General features: G+C 35.5%; 1 protein-coding gene and 2 pseudogenes across 1 annotated transcript; 1 reads left to right on the top strand and 2 right to left on the bottom strand.

The window, feature by feature from the left end:
- Positions 1 to 878: 878 nt before the first annotated feature.
- LOC120187880 lies at positions 879 to 2406 on the bottom strand (annotated as a pseudogene).
- Positions 2407 to 7349: 4943 nt separating this feature from the next.
- LOC120187490 (putative calcium-binding protein CML19) lies at positions 7350 to 9253 on the top strand. The gene is made up of 2 exons (XM_039191201.1): positions 7350 to 7548; positions 8895 to 9253. The coding sequence occupies exons 1-2, from the start codon at positions 7350 to 7352 to the stop codon at positions 9251 to 9253; spliced, it is 558 nt and encodes a 185-aa protein (XP_039047132.1).
- A 114-nt stretch (positions 9254 to 9367) lies between these two features.
- On the bottom strand, positions 9368 to 15560 carry LOC120187497 (annotated as a pseudogene).
- Positions 15561 to 16998: the final 1438 nt, after the last annotated feature.

Below are 16998 nucleotides of genomic sequence, written 5' to 3' on the forward strand. Positions count from 1 at the left end.
ACAATGCTTGAACTTTTCAAAGGTATGTCCAACGTTTGCTGCAACATTGATTGAGAGAGTGCTCGACACTTTTGTCCCCGATGAGTTTTGCCCCAATCCAGTTGCAGATGATGTGCTTGAAGCTCTGGAAGTCGAGGTTAGTCTTATAAATCTTGAAGTACTCGTAGGGTTGACATCTTCCATATGCATGACTTGAACCTAAAATATTAAAAGACCCTTTACTTTGACTCAGAATCCTCTCGGATCCAAGGAAGGGTCTAATACAAATTTTCCATGTGTAGCATCTCCTCCAGTTAATTCGTCACTTTCTGCACCGCCAGTTGCTAACATCATTGGAGAAGTCGGAAGCAAATTTCACTTGAGAAGTGTGTTGTTGGTTCTAAGGAAATCATACACAAGTGATGATAAGCTCGATGAATTGAACTCGCGCTTATCCTCAATCTTCAATGTCTTCCAATCATCATCTGTTCAATCAAAGCCAAACCGGGTACAAATGGAAATGACTATCAAAATGCTATCAGATATAAACTCCTAAGTGATGCGCGGATAAATCAGAATAAAGTGCGATTTATAAATGTTAATGAGTATATAAATGGACACTACCTTCATTTCCCCCCCCCCCCCTTCTTGAGCAGTAAATATGCAAGTAAATTTCTGCTTGTTATTCCATATAGGCATTTCTGAATAGAGCAAAGATTTACCATACTTGTAGTAGCTTTATGCCTTTTGATTTGAAAAACAAAATAATGTAAACGTAAATGAAGAAGACAAAGCAATTCTTATATTAGAAGCGATTATATGGGACAATGATCATCTCTGCCCTTGGCCAAAACTACATTACATACTTTCAAACTGCATAGTAACTCACAAAAGGGGAACATAACTTCAGAGGCAAATCCAACAAAGGTTGTTTGCCACACTAAAAAACTTGCCTATCACTCAATAGTTACATATTTACTATGATGCCGGAATACCAAAAGTAAACACTAGTTTTCAAGAATAAGGACGTTCACGACGTCAGCTTATGTGAAGAAGTGAGAGCATTAATATGTTGGAGATGTAATGCAGCCAAAAGACCTTGCCATGCATCCGCCGGTGTTCCGGATACCTGAAAGTTGAGAAGCTTCTTTTGCCTACTGTAATAATCCTCCACCGACTTGGCCTATGTACATCAAAATGATTTGTTGGCTAGTAAAAGTTTATGACATTCGATCCCGATTTCAAGAATCTAATAGTTTATCACATTCACACATGCATTTCACTAATCAAAGAGTGATAAAAAAAAGGGGCTAACAAATAACATGCTGCAGACCAATGGGTGTAATCCAACAGTGAATATTATTACCTGCTCTGAATATGCACGGACATTTTTTTCCAGGAAGTTCCTACATCTTTGGAATGGCCTATGTGAAGAACTTCACTTTCTGAACTTTTCAACAGATATTCTTCAGTGCATTTAAATTTCACAACCAGATCAATATCAGTAACTTGATCAAGAATCTCCTGCAACACAAATAAAACTAGTGAACAAGCATTTCGATTAAACATTAAACAAAAAAAAGGTTCATTCAGATTCAAAAACTTAGCACCAAAAGGAGATTGATTAGCCTAAATTGAATAGGGGTATATATAAACATGGAGAAACTATAGCTGCAAATACCATCAGAATCATAGATGACTTACAGCTTGGATCCTGTTACGAGGAATCCCATCAAGAATGAAACCATTTTCACCTCCATAGTAACCTTCTTCAAGTCTTTTAGATAACAAAGCAAAAATTACATCCTCTGGAACAAGCTTCCCTTCATTCACAGCATTTGCAATCTAAACCCAAATGGCACCAACCCATTAGCGTTCTTCACTATATTATTAATTAGACAATCAATTAAAATTTTATTTTGCAATCTTTTACGCCTAAAAAACAAATCTTCTCAATATTACAGGAACCTTTAAAGCAAAAAAAAAAACGATCCAAAACTCAAAGAAATACCCAGCTTTAAAGAAGATCGAAATTTATTCACAAAGGAAAAAAATATAGACCTGTTTGTAAAGAGAAGAGCGGGGATTAAGCTCTTGTCTAACGAGAGTACCCATTGAAATATGTGGAACTTCTAGAAGCTTCGACAGCCTCTCAGCAAAAGCATGTCGTTTGACCCCAGGCTCCCCAATAAGCACCCACTGTACTCCCCTCTCTGTCGCCGACCCATCCACGTCAATCTTCGGCTGAGCTGAACGCCGGTCCCAGTGAGCTTGATCGTACTCGTAGTATTCATCGTCGTAGGGGATCTCCAAGGCGGCGGCAGATCCAAAGGACCGGATCCGATGTCGGAGTGGATTAACGAAGGAAGAAACAACGGCGGCGGCAACTCGGAGCTTGGGGACGCAAGTCATTGGTGGCTTTAGGGTTTTAGGGAAAATGATTTTTTATTTTTTTTTCAAAGAAAGGGAAAACTTTGGAAAGGGTTAACGAAAGAGCGGAGGATCTTTCCTTTTTCTCGAGATGGTGAAGAAACAAATGCCACTGTTGGATGAGAAAATTACAATCGTGGAACTGACAGATGTCGACGTTTTATTTGTTGATTGGGTGATTGGAAAAAATCATGTGGTTATGTTTTGCGAGCGTGAAAATGATGTGTTGTCACCGCGTGGTTTGTCATTTGGAACGGAAAAGTTGCCGGAGCTTTGGAAATGGTTAAAGGTTTAGAAGGTGACACGTGGATTTCATTGCAGGACAGCAGCTTTCTAGAAGCATAAAACTGGAATCAATAGAGCGTAATTAAATTATTATATAGTATAATTTAGTGAACATTGATCTGAGTAAACTCACTACTCAATAAAAAATTATATTATATAAGATTTTATTAAATGAACAAAATAAATAACTTATCCTTTTTATATAAATAAGTAGATTAACATAATATAACTTCTAGTATTGGCGTTCCTTTTGGGTCATAATTTAATAAATTATTATTTTATCTGTTGTTTTTAATATATTAATCAACACCATTAATACGTGTTAAGTTTACTTATAAATTAAAAAAAACATATTTATAAATGATACTGAATGAAATGTTAACTTTATATCAGATGATGGATAAAAAATAAATATATGAGAGCTATCTATTTTTAATTTTAAATCTATAATTACAGTTAATTTTATTAAATAAATAAAAAATATAATAATATTCGAAATCTTAAATAGAATAGTCAGCAATATTTAAAATAGATTAATATATAATATAACAACTAATTATATCACAACATAAGTACCGTATATTTAAGTGATTGTATGTACTTATCAATTTGAGAGATCAGTCCGGAGTCTTAAGTATGAATGTTCATATTTCAGTATCGCATTTTTGGGTACTTGAAATTTTCGGGAACTAAAAATTCGACCCATGATCCGACCCGTAAAAGTCGTGTACCCATATATTGGCATTTCTATCTTTACTTTTAATTTTTCTAACTGTCGGATATCTTCCACGGAAGCTGCTATTAACTTGATATTGGGGCAGCCTACTACCCTACCTCCCATTACCTCATTACATATGAAAATATGACTTTGTTGTTGTTGTTGTTAATTTGAGTAATAGGGTGTCCGTTAGTCCTGACTCATGATTTGTCCTCTGTTTTCTTCTTCATTTTCTCACTCACAACAAAACAAAAAACAAAAAACTTAGAAAACTCCTTATATGAATTTTTAATGATCATTCAGTTTGGGAATAACGATATAGAAGTCAAATAGTAATCTGAATCTATTCTTTTATGTTGAAAAAGACAACAAACTATAATTAAAAGTCGGTGAAATAAGCGAGAGAAATGGGTCAGACATTTCGTCGAACGACTGGTAGGTTTTGATAATTAGACCAATCGACAAACACAACCCATGAAACAAGGAGGCATTTGGGTTCCAACGATGAACAGAAAATTTCCAAAGCATCCCAGCATGAAGATCTTAATCATGGTAATTTATTTCCTATTCGAATAGAATCAAACGATACCTTAGAAATGAATTTTGGACAGGGATTTCTACATGAAGGAAATTGAAAACTAATAAACTATATAAGGAAAAGAAGCACTGAATAATTTTGTACACATTTGAAGAATAATTACCCAGAAATTTAATTCATGAATTGACTATTTAGTATTTCGTAGAATATTCATTTTAATTTCATAATCTAAAAACAAGAAATATTCGTGTGGGGTAGGAATAATACGAGAGTTTTGTTGAAACCAAATGAAAGATACTCGAGTAGTTGGGTACCCGTTTAAACGAAATTTCATGACATGAACCCGACCCAAAACCCGGATAAAATAGTGTAGACAATCATTCTCTTCCGAGACTTTGTTCCGAGTTTTAACATATATATATATATATATATATTGAAAATATAATTTTCGAAAATATAATTTTTCAAAAATATATATGGTATAATATATAGTATATTAATTATTATATATTTTTGAAAACATGTTTAATATATATAATTTTTGAAATCATACAGGTTTTGAAAATATAATATATAATATATAAATTTTTAAGATATATAGTTTTAATATATAGTATATTATTATTATCATCATCTTCTTTTCTTTTCTTTTATTTAATTTTTATCATTATTATTTTCCAAATCAAAATTATGTCCAAAGTCCAAAAGTCAATGACCCAGCTCCAGTCAAGGTCCAAAACACAGACCCACTTACCTGACCCAGTAGAGGAGTTTGTTAAGGTTTCACACTCAAGTCAAGTGTCGCACAACGGCGAACTGCACGATTTAAAGGAAAAAAAATAAACTATCAATATCAAAGGTGGCTAGGGTTTTTAAACCCTAAAGTATAAGGCATTTGCACAACCAATCCTGGGCCATTGGATTTGTAGGCAATCCAACGGTCAAGAAAGCCCCATAACATTCTAGAAGACATAATACCACCAGCAAGCAAATGGTCGGTGCACATCACTCCCATATTTTCTCAATCGCGATTTCAGGAGAAAACTTCCCAAAACACTGACCGAAGCAACAATCAACACAAAACAGGCAGCACAATTAAATCGAAACAAAATCGGGTACAAATATTTTCCCGTGATTCCCGGCCAACACGAACAGCAACAAACCCGAGCAAATCGGGGATAAGGGAAACAACCCCTGTCGAGGGGCTATATATACATGCAATCGAACAATCAAAGCAATCAAGTATCAAACACGCAAATTAGCAAGAAACATTCGAATACCCATCGAAAATCAAGAAAAATCAAGGCTAGCAACGTTTTTTGCTCAGAAAAAAGAACAGTCGCCGGAAGTTGAAGAGACACATCAGAAAAAGTAAGAGCCGAGTGTTTTTTTAGATCTACGCTGTTTGGGGTTTGTTTTGAAAATTTAGGGCTCGAGTTCGACTTTGGGGTGTTGAGATGAGTGATTTAGGCTAGCTTTTAGGATTCCAGCCACCGGTGGCGGTGGTCAGAGCGGTGATCCGGGTCGCGGGGCTTCGTCGGTGGGTGGTCGGCTTTTGGCCGGATGTAGAGAGGGAGTTGGGAGAGTTGAGAGATAGTTTGGGTGAGTTTGGTTTTGAGAAATAGTTGAAAAATGAATGAAATTTGTATTTTTTGGCTATTTATAGGGGGACCTCTGTGTAATTACTAAATTTTTAAATTGTTTCTGCAGTCTCTGAAGTTTTGATGCATAATTCATTTTGGTCATCTGTTGTAATTTTGTCTTTGAATTTTGAATTAATTCAATTTAATCCTTTGTAATATTTGTGTTTCTTTAATTCGATACCATGAACCTTCTTATTTTTTTGTTGAACATTAAATTTACATTTTTAGGCTATTTTAAAGTTTGTCAAAGGTAAGTAATTCGGATTGAATTTTTAAATTTTAATTTTTACTTTTCACAATTAAGATAACCGGGGAATTAAATTGGTACAGAAAGAGCAGTGTAAGGGTGTTAATCCTTCATTGATTGTAATCGACCCCCGAATCTGACTAATTTTTGGTAAGTCATAGATCAGACAAATGATAGGTTAAGGTGTATGATCAACCAAATTTGAAATTATCAGTGTCAATTTAAGTCAAAACTCGATTCTGGGACCACTCGCAGGGCAGTTACGATAGCTTGGCGACTCCACTGGGGACGGTAAGAGAGTCAGGCCAAAAATGATTCCCAGTTGTCTTCCTAAGCGAAAGTTGTAAGTTTGGATTATAATTCATCTTTTTGATCCTTGTTATTTACCTTTGATTGTTATTTTTCAAATAAATAGTTGAACTAACGGTTTTCCAATGATTTCAGCATGTTTTAAAAAGACATTTATGATCTCAGGCTCTATACCCGAGCTCGAAACCATTTTTAAGTGGGGGCGAAAGCAACGTCTTTGTGGGAATTTATTCTTCGTATAAGCCTAGCAAGTAACCTTCGGTTATACCTTATGTCTTCTTGTGAATTTATTCTCCGTACAGACATAAGAGAATGTATCCTCTCGAGTTTAACTTGGTTCACATGAGCCTGTGATGGGCTTAAGACTGGGGGTCTGACAAGCCTAAGGGGGCACCGGCAATGAGAACTCGAGTACATTTTTTAAAACCAAATCGTGATGCTGCAAGGAATTAAAGCCCACCCCAAAACTTCATTCAAAACCTAGGATGATTGATTTATTTCTTGCTTTATTTATAATGTTCAAATAATGCGAATTAGAAATATATACAGTTAGAATCCGCTCAAGAAAATAACATGCGGGATAGAAATTATGTCCGAGTAGGAACAAAAAACATGTAGGGTAAACATCATGAGGGGTATTAATTTCTATTTTCATTATTGTTTTTGTCTCACTAACTTGTTTCCTTTCATTTTTTGTTTTATTTTATTTTTATCATTTGCATCATTTAAAGATGTGTTGATCCGCAAAATGTTCGTTAAACCCGAATAGTTTACATTATTTGACAAAGGGGTTTTAATGCAAGAGATAAAAATGCAGAAGTACGGCTATGGTCAGAAAAGACTCAGAAGAAAAAAGGAGATAATTTGCAAGATAGCTGTGTCAGACCTAGTTGGCTACGCTTTCATCAGCCTCAAACAGAATGATATTCAGGAGTTGCGGAACATTTGAAACAATTGGAAAAATGACCGGAAACAGACGTTTTACCAGCAATATGACGATATTGCACACCTGCAAAACAGAGGTTTTACCAGCGTTAGAAGGATTCTAGAGCTTTATCTATGAGATAAGCTTATAGAGCTTTAGATATGAATATTGAAGAACAATAAACCTTTAATTGGAAACTTATTTAGAGGTTTGAGGTGTCTCAACGTGTCAAAGTTTTCCTTTGGTTGGTCCTGCAAAACAGTCTTCTTACGAATATGGAGCGAGTGCGAAGACACCTGTCAGATTCTGGTTTGTGTCCAGTGTGCAATCTTAGAGATGAGGATGTGGATCATTTACTTCGAGATTGTCGGTTTGCTCGGGATATTTGGAATCACTTGATCAAACCTGAAGAATTAAGAGTGTTTATGGGTTTGCTATTTCGGGATTGGATGTGGTTGAATCTCTATGGCCATGGTATTGCCTCTATTAACAAGAACAATTGGTCGATTTTATTTATAATCGTTTGTTGGAGACTCTGGAAAAGAAGATGTGACTTTTTCGTTGCTGAAAATTTTGTTGATCATGGAAATCTTATTACTTCTTTCCATCAACCATCAAATGGTTTCAACCATTGTTGAAGCAAGGAGCTCGCCTAGTGCACCCAGGAATTCAAACCAGGCTAGGTCCATATCTCCTCACAGCCAATTGTGGGTTGCCCCTTGTGGATAGATAAAAGCGAATGTGGACGGGGCGGTTAATATTCAAGGAGACGAGGTCGCTGCGGGTGTTGTTCTTCTTGATGAGCGTGGCGCCTGGATCTTCGATTTTTTTTTCGTAGTTGATAAAAACATAAGAAATATTATAAAAAAAGTCGATGACAATCAACTTTGATATTATAAACATGAAGTTGATAAAATAAAAATCAATATATAATATTCTAGTTAGGTACAATTATACAACTTAGAGATATACATGTGCACACCAAATTCAATTGTAATTTATAAACATTTAAATACAATTATACAAACAATAAATATACACATGCACACCAAATTAAAGAAGTTGAGAAAATAAAATTCAATATATAATATTCCATTTCCCATTTTCCCTAATGCTCAATTTCATGGAAATTTGATAAGTCAACTATAAGAAAACTACATCAATCAATAAAATGAAGCTTTCGGCTCTTCTGCCCCTTTCCTGGTTATTTACAAATATTTTAATTTATATATTCTAATACATTAATAATCTATAAAATTTATATATTTTTATTTAACTAAATGATAATGCATTACCATAAAATTTTAAAATTAAATTTATTTTAATGAAACATAAAAATTTTGTACACAATCAATACATCGACACAAATACTAAGAATATATTAAAGGGATGTTAAGTTTTTTATTCTAAATTCAATAATTCGTATATTTATATAATTTTTGCGTGTTATAATCCTATATAAAATATTATGTAGATATGTTTCTTCCAAAATCACCTGCTGCATGCATGATATTGAATATTGAAAGGTCAGAACTCTTCTTTTAACATGAAAAAGAAGCTGCAAGGTCCTCAACTCATGTACGGCAGGCGCCCACACATGTTTTCATTTCCCACTTTAATCCATTTTTAAACTCCTTTTTGTGCTCCATTACCTTTCATTTTCCCATTCTTCATTGTATATCACCTTTTTTTTGTATAGCCAACCCCAAATTATAGAATTTCCGTTTTGTTTTTGTGTTTCTTGCAAGTATATAATATAGGGTTCAATCGCTACAATGTGTGATTTTTAAGCTATAGCTCAAGCCGTGGGTTTATACCAGAGGGTGCGGAGCTTCAATGGTGCGTGAACACGATAGGAGGGGAATTGTCGCTCGTGGAGGCAGAGATGGTGGTAGAGGATTTGGATACGGACGGTGATGGGCTGTTGGGGCTGGAAGGTTTCATGAGGTTAGTGGATGAAGTTGGAGATGAAGATAGAATGAAGGATTTGAAAGAGGCTTTCAAGATGTATGAAATGGAAGCTGGCTGTGGGTTTATTACCCCAAAAAGTTTGGAGAGGATGCTTGGTAGATTGAGTGAGCCTAGGAGTTTAGAGGATTGTAAATTGATGATTTCTCGGTTTGATCTTAATGGTGATGGTGTTATCAATTTTGATGAATTTAGACTCCTGATGTTATGATCTACATACATACATTTATGTACATCATGCAGGGCAGTTTGTAAATGATCAGCATGGGATTATAAAAATTAGTATCATTTTGTTAAATTTCAGAATTTATCATGTGAAGCCGATCTATTTTATAATCTGTATACATTTCTCATGAAAACCCACAAATGCTTTATCTCGCATACGTAAAACTGTTTTATCATTTCTTATTTCCGAAACGCTTTTTCGCATAAGGGATATAACTGCACCTGGCTCTGGAGTTCCAAATACTGAACTCCCGGCAACGATGCAATTTGCTCCTGCTGAAGCCGCCATATCGATGGTTGAAGGCCCTCAGCCACCATCGACCTGCGAAACAAAACTGGGAGTGCTTTAACAGTTGGTCGTTTCAGCTAAGTTACTCAAACTCGAGTGTGTCGGATATGAGTTTCATCCACATATTTGGTGGATCCTTAGAGGATCATATCTTCATACCTATGTTCATATATATGCTGGATAACAATACTTCATCTAAAATGAAGGGTCATTGCAAAATAACATTGTGGTAATGAAAGAAGGTGATGTTCCTAGGAATATGTAGTTTCGAATAATCAGCGATGATCAAGTTCTCGAATATTACAAGATAATAACTTTATTACCTCTATGTCGAGTGATGGGTACTTCTTTCTTAGGGCGCGCACCTTCAAATCAAGTAAAAAAAATGCCATTCAAATAAAATCTAGAAAGCCTGAAATGGAACTGAACAATGAGAAATGATATGAAACCTTATCCATCATTTCTGCCATGAAATTTTGTCCACCGAATCCCGGTTCTACAGTCATCACGGGAACCATTTCCACAGGATTTTCGCTGTCAATCTAACAGCACCCACCGAAGAGAAAAATTCAATCACATCGTCACAAATATTTTATTGTTCTTCCAAAAACAATCCACAGTATAACAATGATCAAAGAATTAGACTGAAATCCATTCATTTCCAAGAACTAGCTAAAACAAATAATTCAAAATCCATTCATTCAAGAACTAGATATATTATTAATATTTGTAAAAAATATATATATAATTTCATAATTATTTTTGGTAATTCAAAATTGTAACACCTCAATTTAGGGGCTAAATTTTAAAAATTATAAAGTATTGATTTTAAATTGGTATTTTGGAAGAAATTGGGGATTAAATTGTAAAATCGTAAAGTTGGCAGACCATTTTAAGAAGTACAGGAACTTCAGTGACTAAACTCATGGTTTACTCATTTTTTATGGGATGAATTATAAACCCCTTCCTCGATCAGATTCCAGAATGTTTTCCTATTTCCCTTTCCCGGTTGACCCTCCTTTCCACTCCGATCTACTTACCGTCCGGCGTCCGTTTGACGAACTGAAACCACTATCGTGTTCGTTATCGACCGATGAACAAAACCCCTCAAACATTTTGTCGTGAATTGTCATCGTTTGTCGTTAATTTCAGTTGGAAGTATCGTCGGTTTTAACTCGATTTCAGTTGGTTTTCCGTCGATTCACGACGATCCGACCATCCGTTTTCGACACCTCTCGCACCATCGTGTTCCTTGCATCGTTCCGAGTCCACCGGTGGTCTCCGTCGTCGCCGACGCGTGGAGGGGTGAGAAAGTCAAAGTTTTCCACGTTTCGGTATCGAACTCTCCACTGTTCAAAATTGTGAACCGAGCTTGGTAAGTGTCTCAAAATGCCTTAAAATTAATTCATGTTAGGGTGATATTTGTGTAAAACTCGAGTGCTAGTTTTGTAAATATTATTAAAAGGGTGCTAATTTTGTAATTAATTTTTGTTATGGTGATATTTGTGTAAAACTGTTGACTGTTGACCGTTGACATGCTTTGACTGTTAACCGGCGTTGACCACCGTTGACCAGAACTTTGACCGGCGTTGACTTTTTTCGGGTATACCTATCCTGATATTATTCGACGTCCTGAGTTCGATTTCGTAGTCCGTTTTTTTTTGAAATTTGGACCTGAAAGCCTCGAAATTGCCAGTCAAACCCGTTGACTTTGACAGAAAAGTCAATTTTCAAAAATTCATATATTATTTTTTTTCGACGTTCTGAATCCGAAGACTGTTTCGTCAAATTCAAACCCGGTAAGCTGTTTTTGATTGATTTATCTCCCGATTCGATCTATTTTTCGGAATTAAGCTCCTTTTTTATGTAATTGTTGTTGATATGCATCTGAGGGATTATTGGAAGTTGATTTCAAAATCGAGGGCGTTCAAATGGAATTTAATAGTTGATCAGTATGACATTAAAATTGAGGTAATATTTTACTACCTCTTTATGCTTTATGGAACATGTTGATATTGGTAAATGCATGAATAAGATAGTGTTGGTCACTTTTGTGGAGTTGATTAATTTATACACTCGATATAAATGCGGTAGAAATTCGGTAACTGAATACAGATCGAATGACTAATATAAGAGATTGAGGGATTGTTAGAATTAAATTACAAGTTTTGTGATTAGTGATAAAGAAATCAGCCCTGGATTAGTAACTTATATTTTATATCAACAAAGGTTAAATATTAAAGGTACTCAGATGAGAAATTATGAAAATACTCTGGTTGGGTAAAATTACGAAAATACCCTTATGTTGTAAGATGACAAGAATTGTCCCTAGAAGTTGGTTAATAACTCTGAAAAGACATATTGATCCGGTAAAAATTACTGATGTGCATAAGATATGCTAGTTTTGTTTAGGAAATATGGATAACCGGTTTTTAACCCCAAGAGGGTTTTGGGCAAGAATCTAGAAGTCTGTTAAGGAATCATTTCAAGCTCAGAGAATGTTCGGGAAAGCAATTAACCATAGAATCTCTATATTATAATTATTTTCGTTAAGAGTTAATACCGAAGTTATCTGGTTAAGAAATTACAAAAATGCCCTTGAGAAGTAAAGATAGTCCGAGTTGATCATGAATGAGAAAGTACTTTGAAGATTTGTACTTAACTCGATAAATTACATATTTAATTGTTAAGATCCCGTCTTTGTGCAGAAAGTTCCTGATAACCTATTGGTAACTTCTGAGAAAACAATTGACATGGAAATCTCTGAGTTAAGAATAAATTATTGAGGGTGCTCTTTTGTCAGAATTGTTCAAAAGGTCTGGAAAAGATGATACGTTTGAATTAAATAATAAGATCGTACAGAAGTAAATGATTATAATACAATGGATATATAAAATGACCAGAATACCCCTGTAATGGAAGACTCAAGAATATCACCAAGCCCAAGAATGAATAAACTTCTTCAAGCTTTGAAATGAATAGAAAAACATTGAGCACCAAAATGCCCTTATGGCCTAGACTAAGTAAATGTTTTGGATTAATTAAGGAATCCAAATAAACATGGATGTTGTACTACCCTTAAAAGTTATGGAACACAACTTAAGTGAGTTGATCAACCTCAATGATATGTCAGTACCTGAACTGTATAGATATTACTTGAATGCGTGTTCGTCTACTCAAGTTTAGCTCGATGATAATTTTGAAAGTATTAAGCTCAACTCAACTCTAGATCGCATTTGGTAATAAGAAATGGATATTCGTTAGACAAATCAACCACGGAGACCAAATTGAATTGAACGGAAGTACAATATGTATCTGAAATTCAGAAACGTCTGGATTACCCTAGAAAACCCCGAATTAACTGGAATAGACTTGACTGCTAAATGAACTAAGTAACCTCAATGACTGAGGATTAAGTAAGTGATTTGGATAAGTCTGGAAACTCAGATGAGGTTACATAATGTACAATTACTATGGGTTATGAACCAAAAATCAAGTATGTCAGCATTTCATGATATCGTTAAAGTGTGGAAGTGAAAGAAAGACCCTTGGAAGACCCATTCAGCGATGACTCCAAAGATGATTTATGCACATTAATTGTTGTTATTAAAGAATGAATACCTGAAGGACAAAGAATGAACCGATCAACATGCATTAATTCTGGAGTTGTTAAACTTGAGTTATTTCAATAGTCTGATAGATCGACACTGACTGTAAATGTCATGAACCCTCATTTCTTCCTTATCAACTCAAGTTTCATTATGAATAATTGATGAATTGAACTCTTCCAATAGTGATTATGAATTCTGATATTCTATCGGTATACTGAAGATCTGTGTTCTCTACCTGTTAAGATTATCCAATATCTTTGAATAATATATGTAAATTCTGGTGTGTTCCCTACTCACATGAATATTTTATTTGATTTTCGATTTGAATTCTGATCTGACACTTGACATGGATTCTGATCTGATATCTGAAATGGATTTTGATCTGATACTTGACTTGGATTCTGATCTGATACTTGACCTAGATTTTGATATGATACTTGACATGAATTATGTTTTGATTTTTTATATATTCTTTTACGGACAGAACATGTTTTATTTGGGGGTATTGTTGGAGGAAGAATACCTGGAGGCTCATCGGCTTTGTGCTCAGGGCCTTACTGGACGTGACGGGGTTGTATGGTTCTAGGGAACCTACACATTTTGTACGTGATGGATGGGGATATATATATATGTTTTAAAAGATCTGTATCTTTTTACTGGTTTTACGGGAACACACTAGATAACCTATTCTGATCTCCTGAACCTAGACATCCGAAATATTTTCATCTGAACTGAAAACTCATTGTCCGTTACTATCTGAAATATCAGTAGGATCTATGCTCTGCATGAAAATCCATAGATGTTTGGAACTAATAAGAAAATATATGTTTATATGTATCTACACGTTCTTCAGCATCATTTGGTAGTTCTATATTACTGAGCTTTCCAAAGCTCACTCTGTTACTCATCTTTTCAGGCTAAAAGAATTGTACCAGTGCAGCTATCGACTTATGTCCGCTATTTGTGAGTACTATAAATGGGTGCGGATATATGTGCAAGTATACACAATCAAACAAGTAATACAGTGATAAGTTGAGTATCGTCTCCACAGGGAATTGGGGAAATCAAATAGGTTTGTCAAGGCACTTTACTTTGTCATCTAAGTAAAGTTAGTGATGGTATACACAAATGAGAATGTTGTGGCAAAATGGAATGAATGATGTGAAAATAGAATGGTGGTAGTGTGGTCGTAATTGAATATGTCGTGGCAAGTTGGATGAAATATCGTGGCAAATTCAATTATGATAAGTGCAAACAAATGGAAATGTCAAGGCAAAATAAAATATAAATATACGATTTGATTAATAAGACTTTAGCTTTCTCACACGACAAGCTACTATGGAAGTGAGTAATATGAGTCACTGGAAAAATCTAATTTTATTTCTCTTAATGATATTTCTTCTTTGCCTAGCTTGCCCGACAGAGTCTACTAAAGTGCCCTATGCTATCTCTAGTAAGGGACTCGATAGATTAAAGATGCTCTGGCATAACCGATTGGCGTAAACCCCTGAAGTGATCATATTGGTCCAGATAACAGGATATGTCTCGGCAATACCTTTTTGTGGCAGCATTAACATCTAACCTATCATTTTTGCACAACTCCTTTTAGTCGAATGAAATCCTAACCTTATCTCTAAGGTGGATTAGGCCTAGTTACTACCTAGAACCCCTTATTTATATAGTTCCTCCCTAGTTTCTCTCGAACACTAAGGATAATTTGCCAACTCATTCTCTCGAACCCTCCAGACCTCCTAAGGAAAGGTTACTCTCGTAGCTCCTACAATCTTAAGGCATTAAGTTTCATAAACAAAACAGATTGAAGCATAGAAAGACAACCATTCATTGAAATAAAAACTTAAACATCCAAGCAAACTCCCACCAAATAGGATTAGTTCATGGTGGGGTTCAAAATAAACAAGCACAAAGCAAGTTTCATTCGTTCCTTACAACCCAATAACAAAATATATGAAAGCAAAGAACTAAGGGGAGGAGAAAAAGCCTTCAATGTGCACTGCCAAATGCTTTCTTCGGTCACCAAGAACTGCTCCCAGCGATCTAGCTCCTTTTGGATGCTTAGAACGCCACTCCCTTAGGCTTGTCAAGGAGAAATGCCACGAAAAGTAGGATTAACTGAGAAAAGTAAGACCTTCTCTCTCTAAATTTTAAGCTCAAATTGGCATGGGACCAAAAGTCCTTCTCATTGTGGCTTCATCCTCTATATATAAGGGGAGAAAAAACCTTAGAAATTGGTGTTGAAATTCCTAGGATACCCCCAACTTTGCTTGATTCTCGTGAGGATTGGGAAGTCGTCCAGCATGGGAATCTGGAAATGACATATACTGGGTGGTTGGCTGAGCACCTGACATCTGCAGCATGGGCAGCATGGTCGGCATGGTGTAGCATGGCCTGTGCAATGCTAATCCAGGTGGATTTCTCGTTCTTGGTGAAAATGGGGGACAACTGACTTCAAAAATATCTTCTCACTTTTTGCTCGTTTTCGAAATGCCAATCCAACTTGGCATTTTCATTTCTACTCAGCAGTCTCTTAATGTCATGACATTTCCTTTTCTCTTTTCCTTGCTCTCAATTTCTGCACATCATTAGACAAACACCTTCCCCATAAAGCAGCACTGATGACAAAATAAAATATCACGGCAAAACGAATTCCACCACATGTAAATATATGTTCCTAAATGCATCTACATGGTCCTAAATGAGATCTTAGACATTCAATAACTTAAGTGAAAAGGTCCCAAAATATGACCTTTTTACGGAGTTATCATACCCCCAAACTTAAGCTATTGCTTGTCCTCAAGCAATGGATAATATTAAGCAAAATAAAAAATACCATGGCAAGTTCAGAAGCAGAATAGTTATATGGGATAAAATTTCAGCCCTCAACATCTGGCTTCAACATGCTTGACTAGTTCGAGAAATCAAGTATTGTCCCCTAGGGAAAGATCCTTTGTATGAGTGTGTGCGTGTTTGTATCCAGTCCATGCTTAATAAACCTAAAAATTTTCTAAGCAAGCTTTTTTAATTTGCCACGACATTTACAAATTTGTACTCCACATTGTTTTCTTTTCTTTCATTAATTATGCTACGAGAGGAGTCAGCCCATCACTCATACCATCCCACACTCTAAGAGCCCATCACTCCTACCATCCCACACTCTAAGTGAAAAAGAGCATACCTTCTACCCCCGAGGTAGTCAGGTAGTGCCATTCCGTGACTTCTTTCATTCACTCATATGCCATAGCTGCCATTTATTTAACTGCAGTTTCCAGAAAATACCGTGGCATAGCGGAGTGTCTCTCTACAGATATACCGAGACATTTATTCACAACTTCATTCCCTTTTTTATGGGGTTTTCATCATTCAAAGTTTTATGCCACGATATTTAATAATTCTCTTATAAAAAATTTCTAAGTTTCTCAAGCATGGAAAGCATACAATCGTGTATTCAAGGGTTTCAAAGAAGCAAGTCCTAGAGTTGGTTCTATCATCCTCAACCAGTCATGTACAATATATCCTAGCCATCAAGAATTCTTCATCATCGGGCATCATTAACTACTTCTAGCAAACTATTCAGGACTTACTAATGTCATGGCAAATTTATTTTACTAACACTATCATGCAATGATTGGAGAACCCTACTTCCCCCAAACTTGAGAGAAGCATTATCCTCAATGCTTACTAAAAACTAAGGTAAAACTAGACTACATGCTATGAAATGCAATGCAATGCAAGGTACCTTGACTTCATGCTTGTGGTGGCGCGATGATTGTGCAACGGGTGCGCTTCTAAAATTATGTGGTGCTGGAGTGTTCA

The sequence above is a fragment of the Hibiscus syriacus genome, unplaced genomic scaffold, assembly GCF_006381635.1.
Source record: "Hibiscus syriacus cultivar Baekdansim isolate YM2019G1 unplaced genomic scaffold, ASM638163v2 tig00004041_pilon, whole genome shotgun sequence".
NCBI lineage: Eukaryota > Viridiplantae > Streptophyta > Magnoliopsida > Malvales > Malvaceae > Hibiscus > Hibiscus syriacus.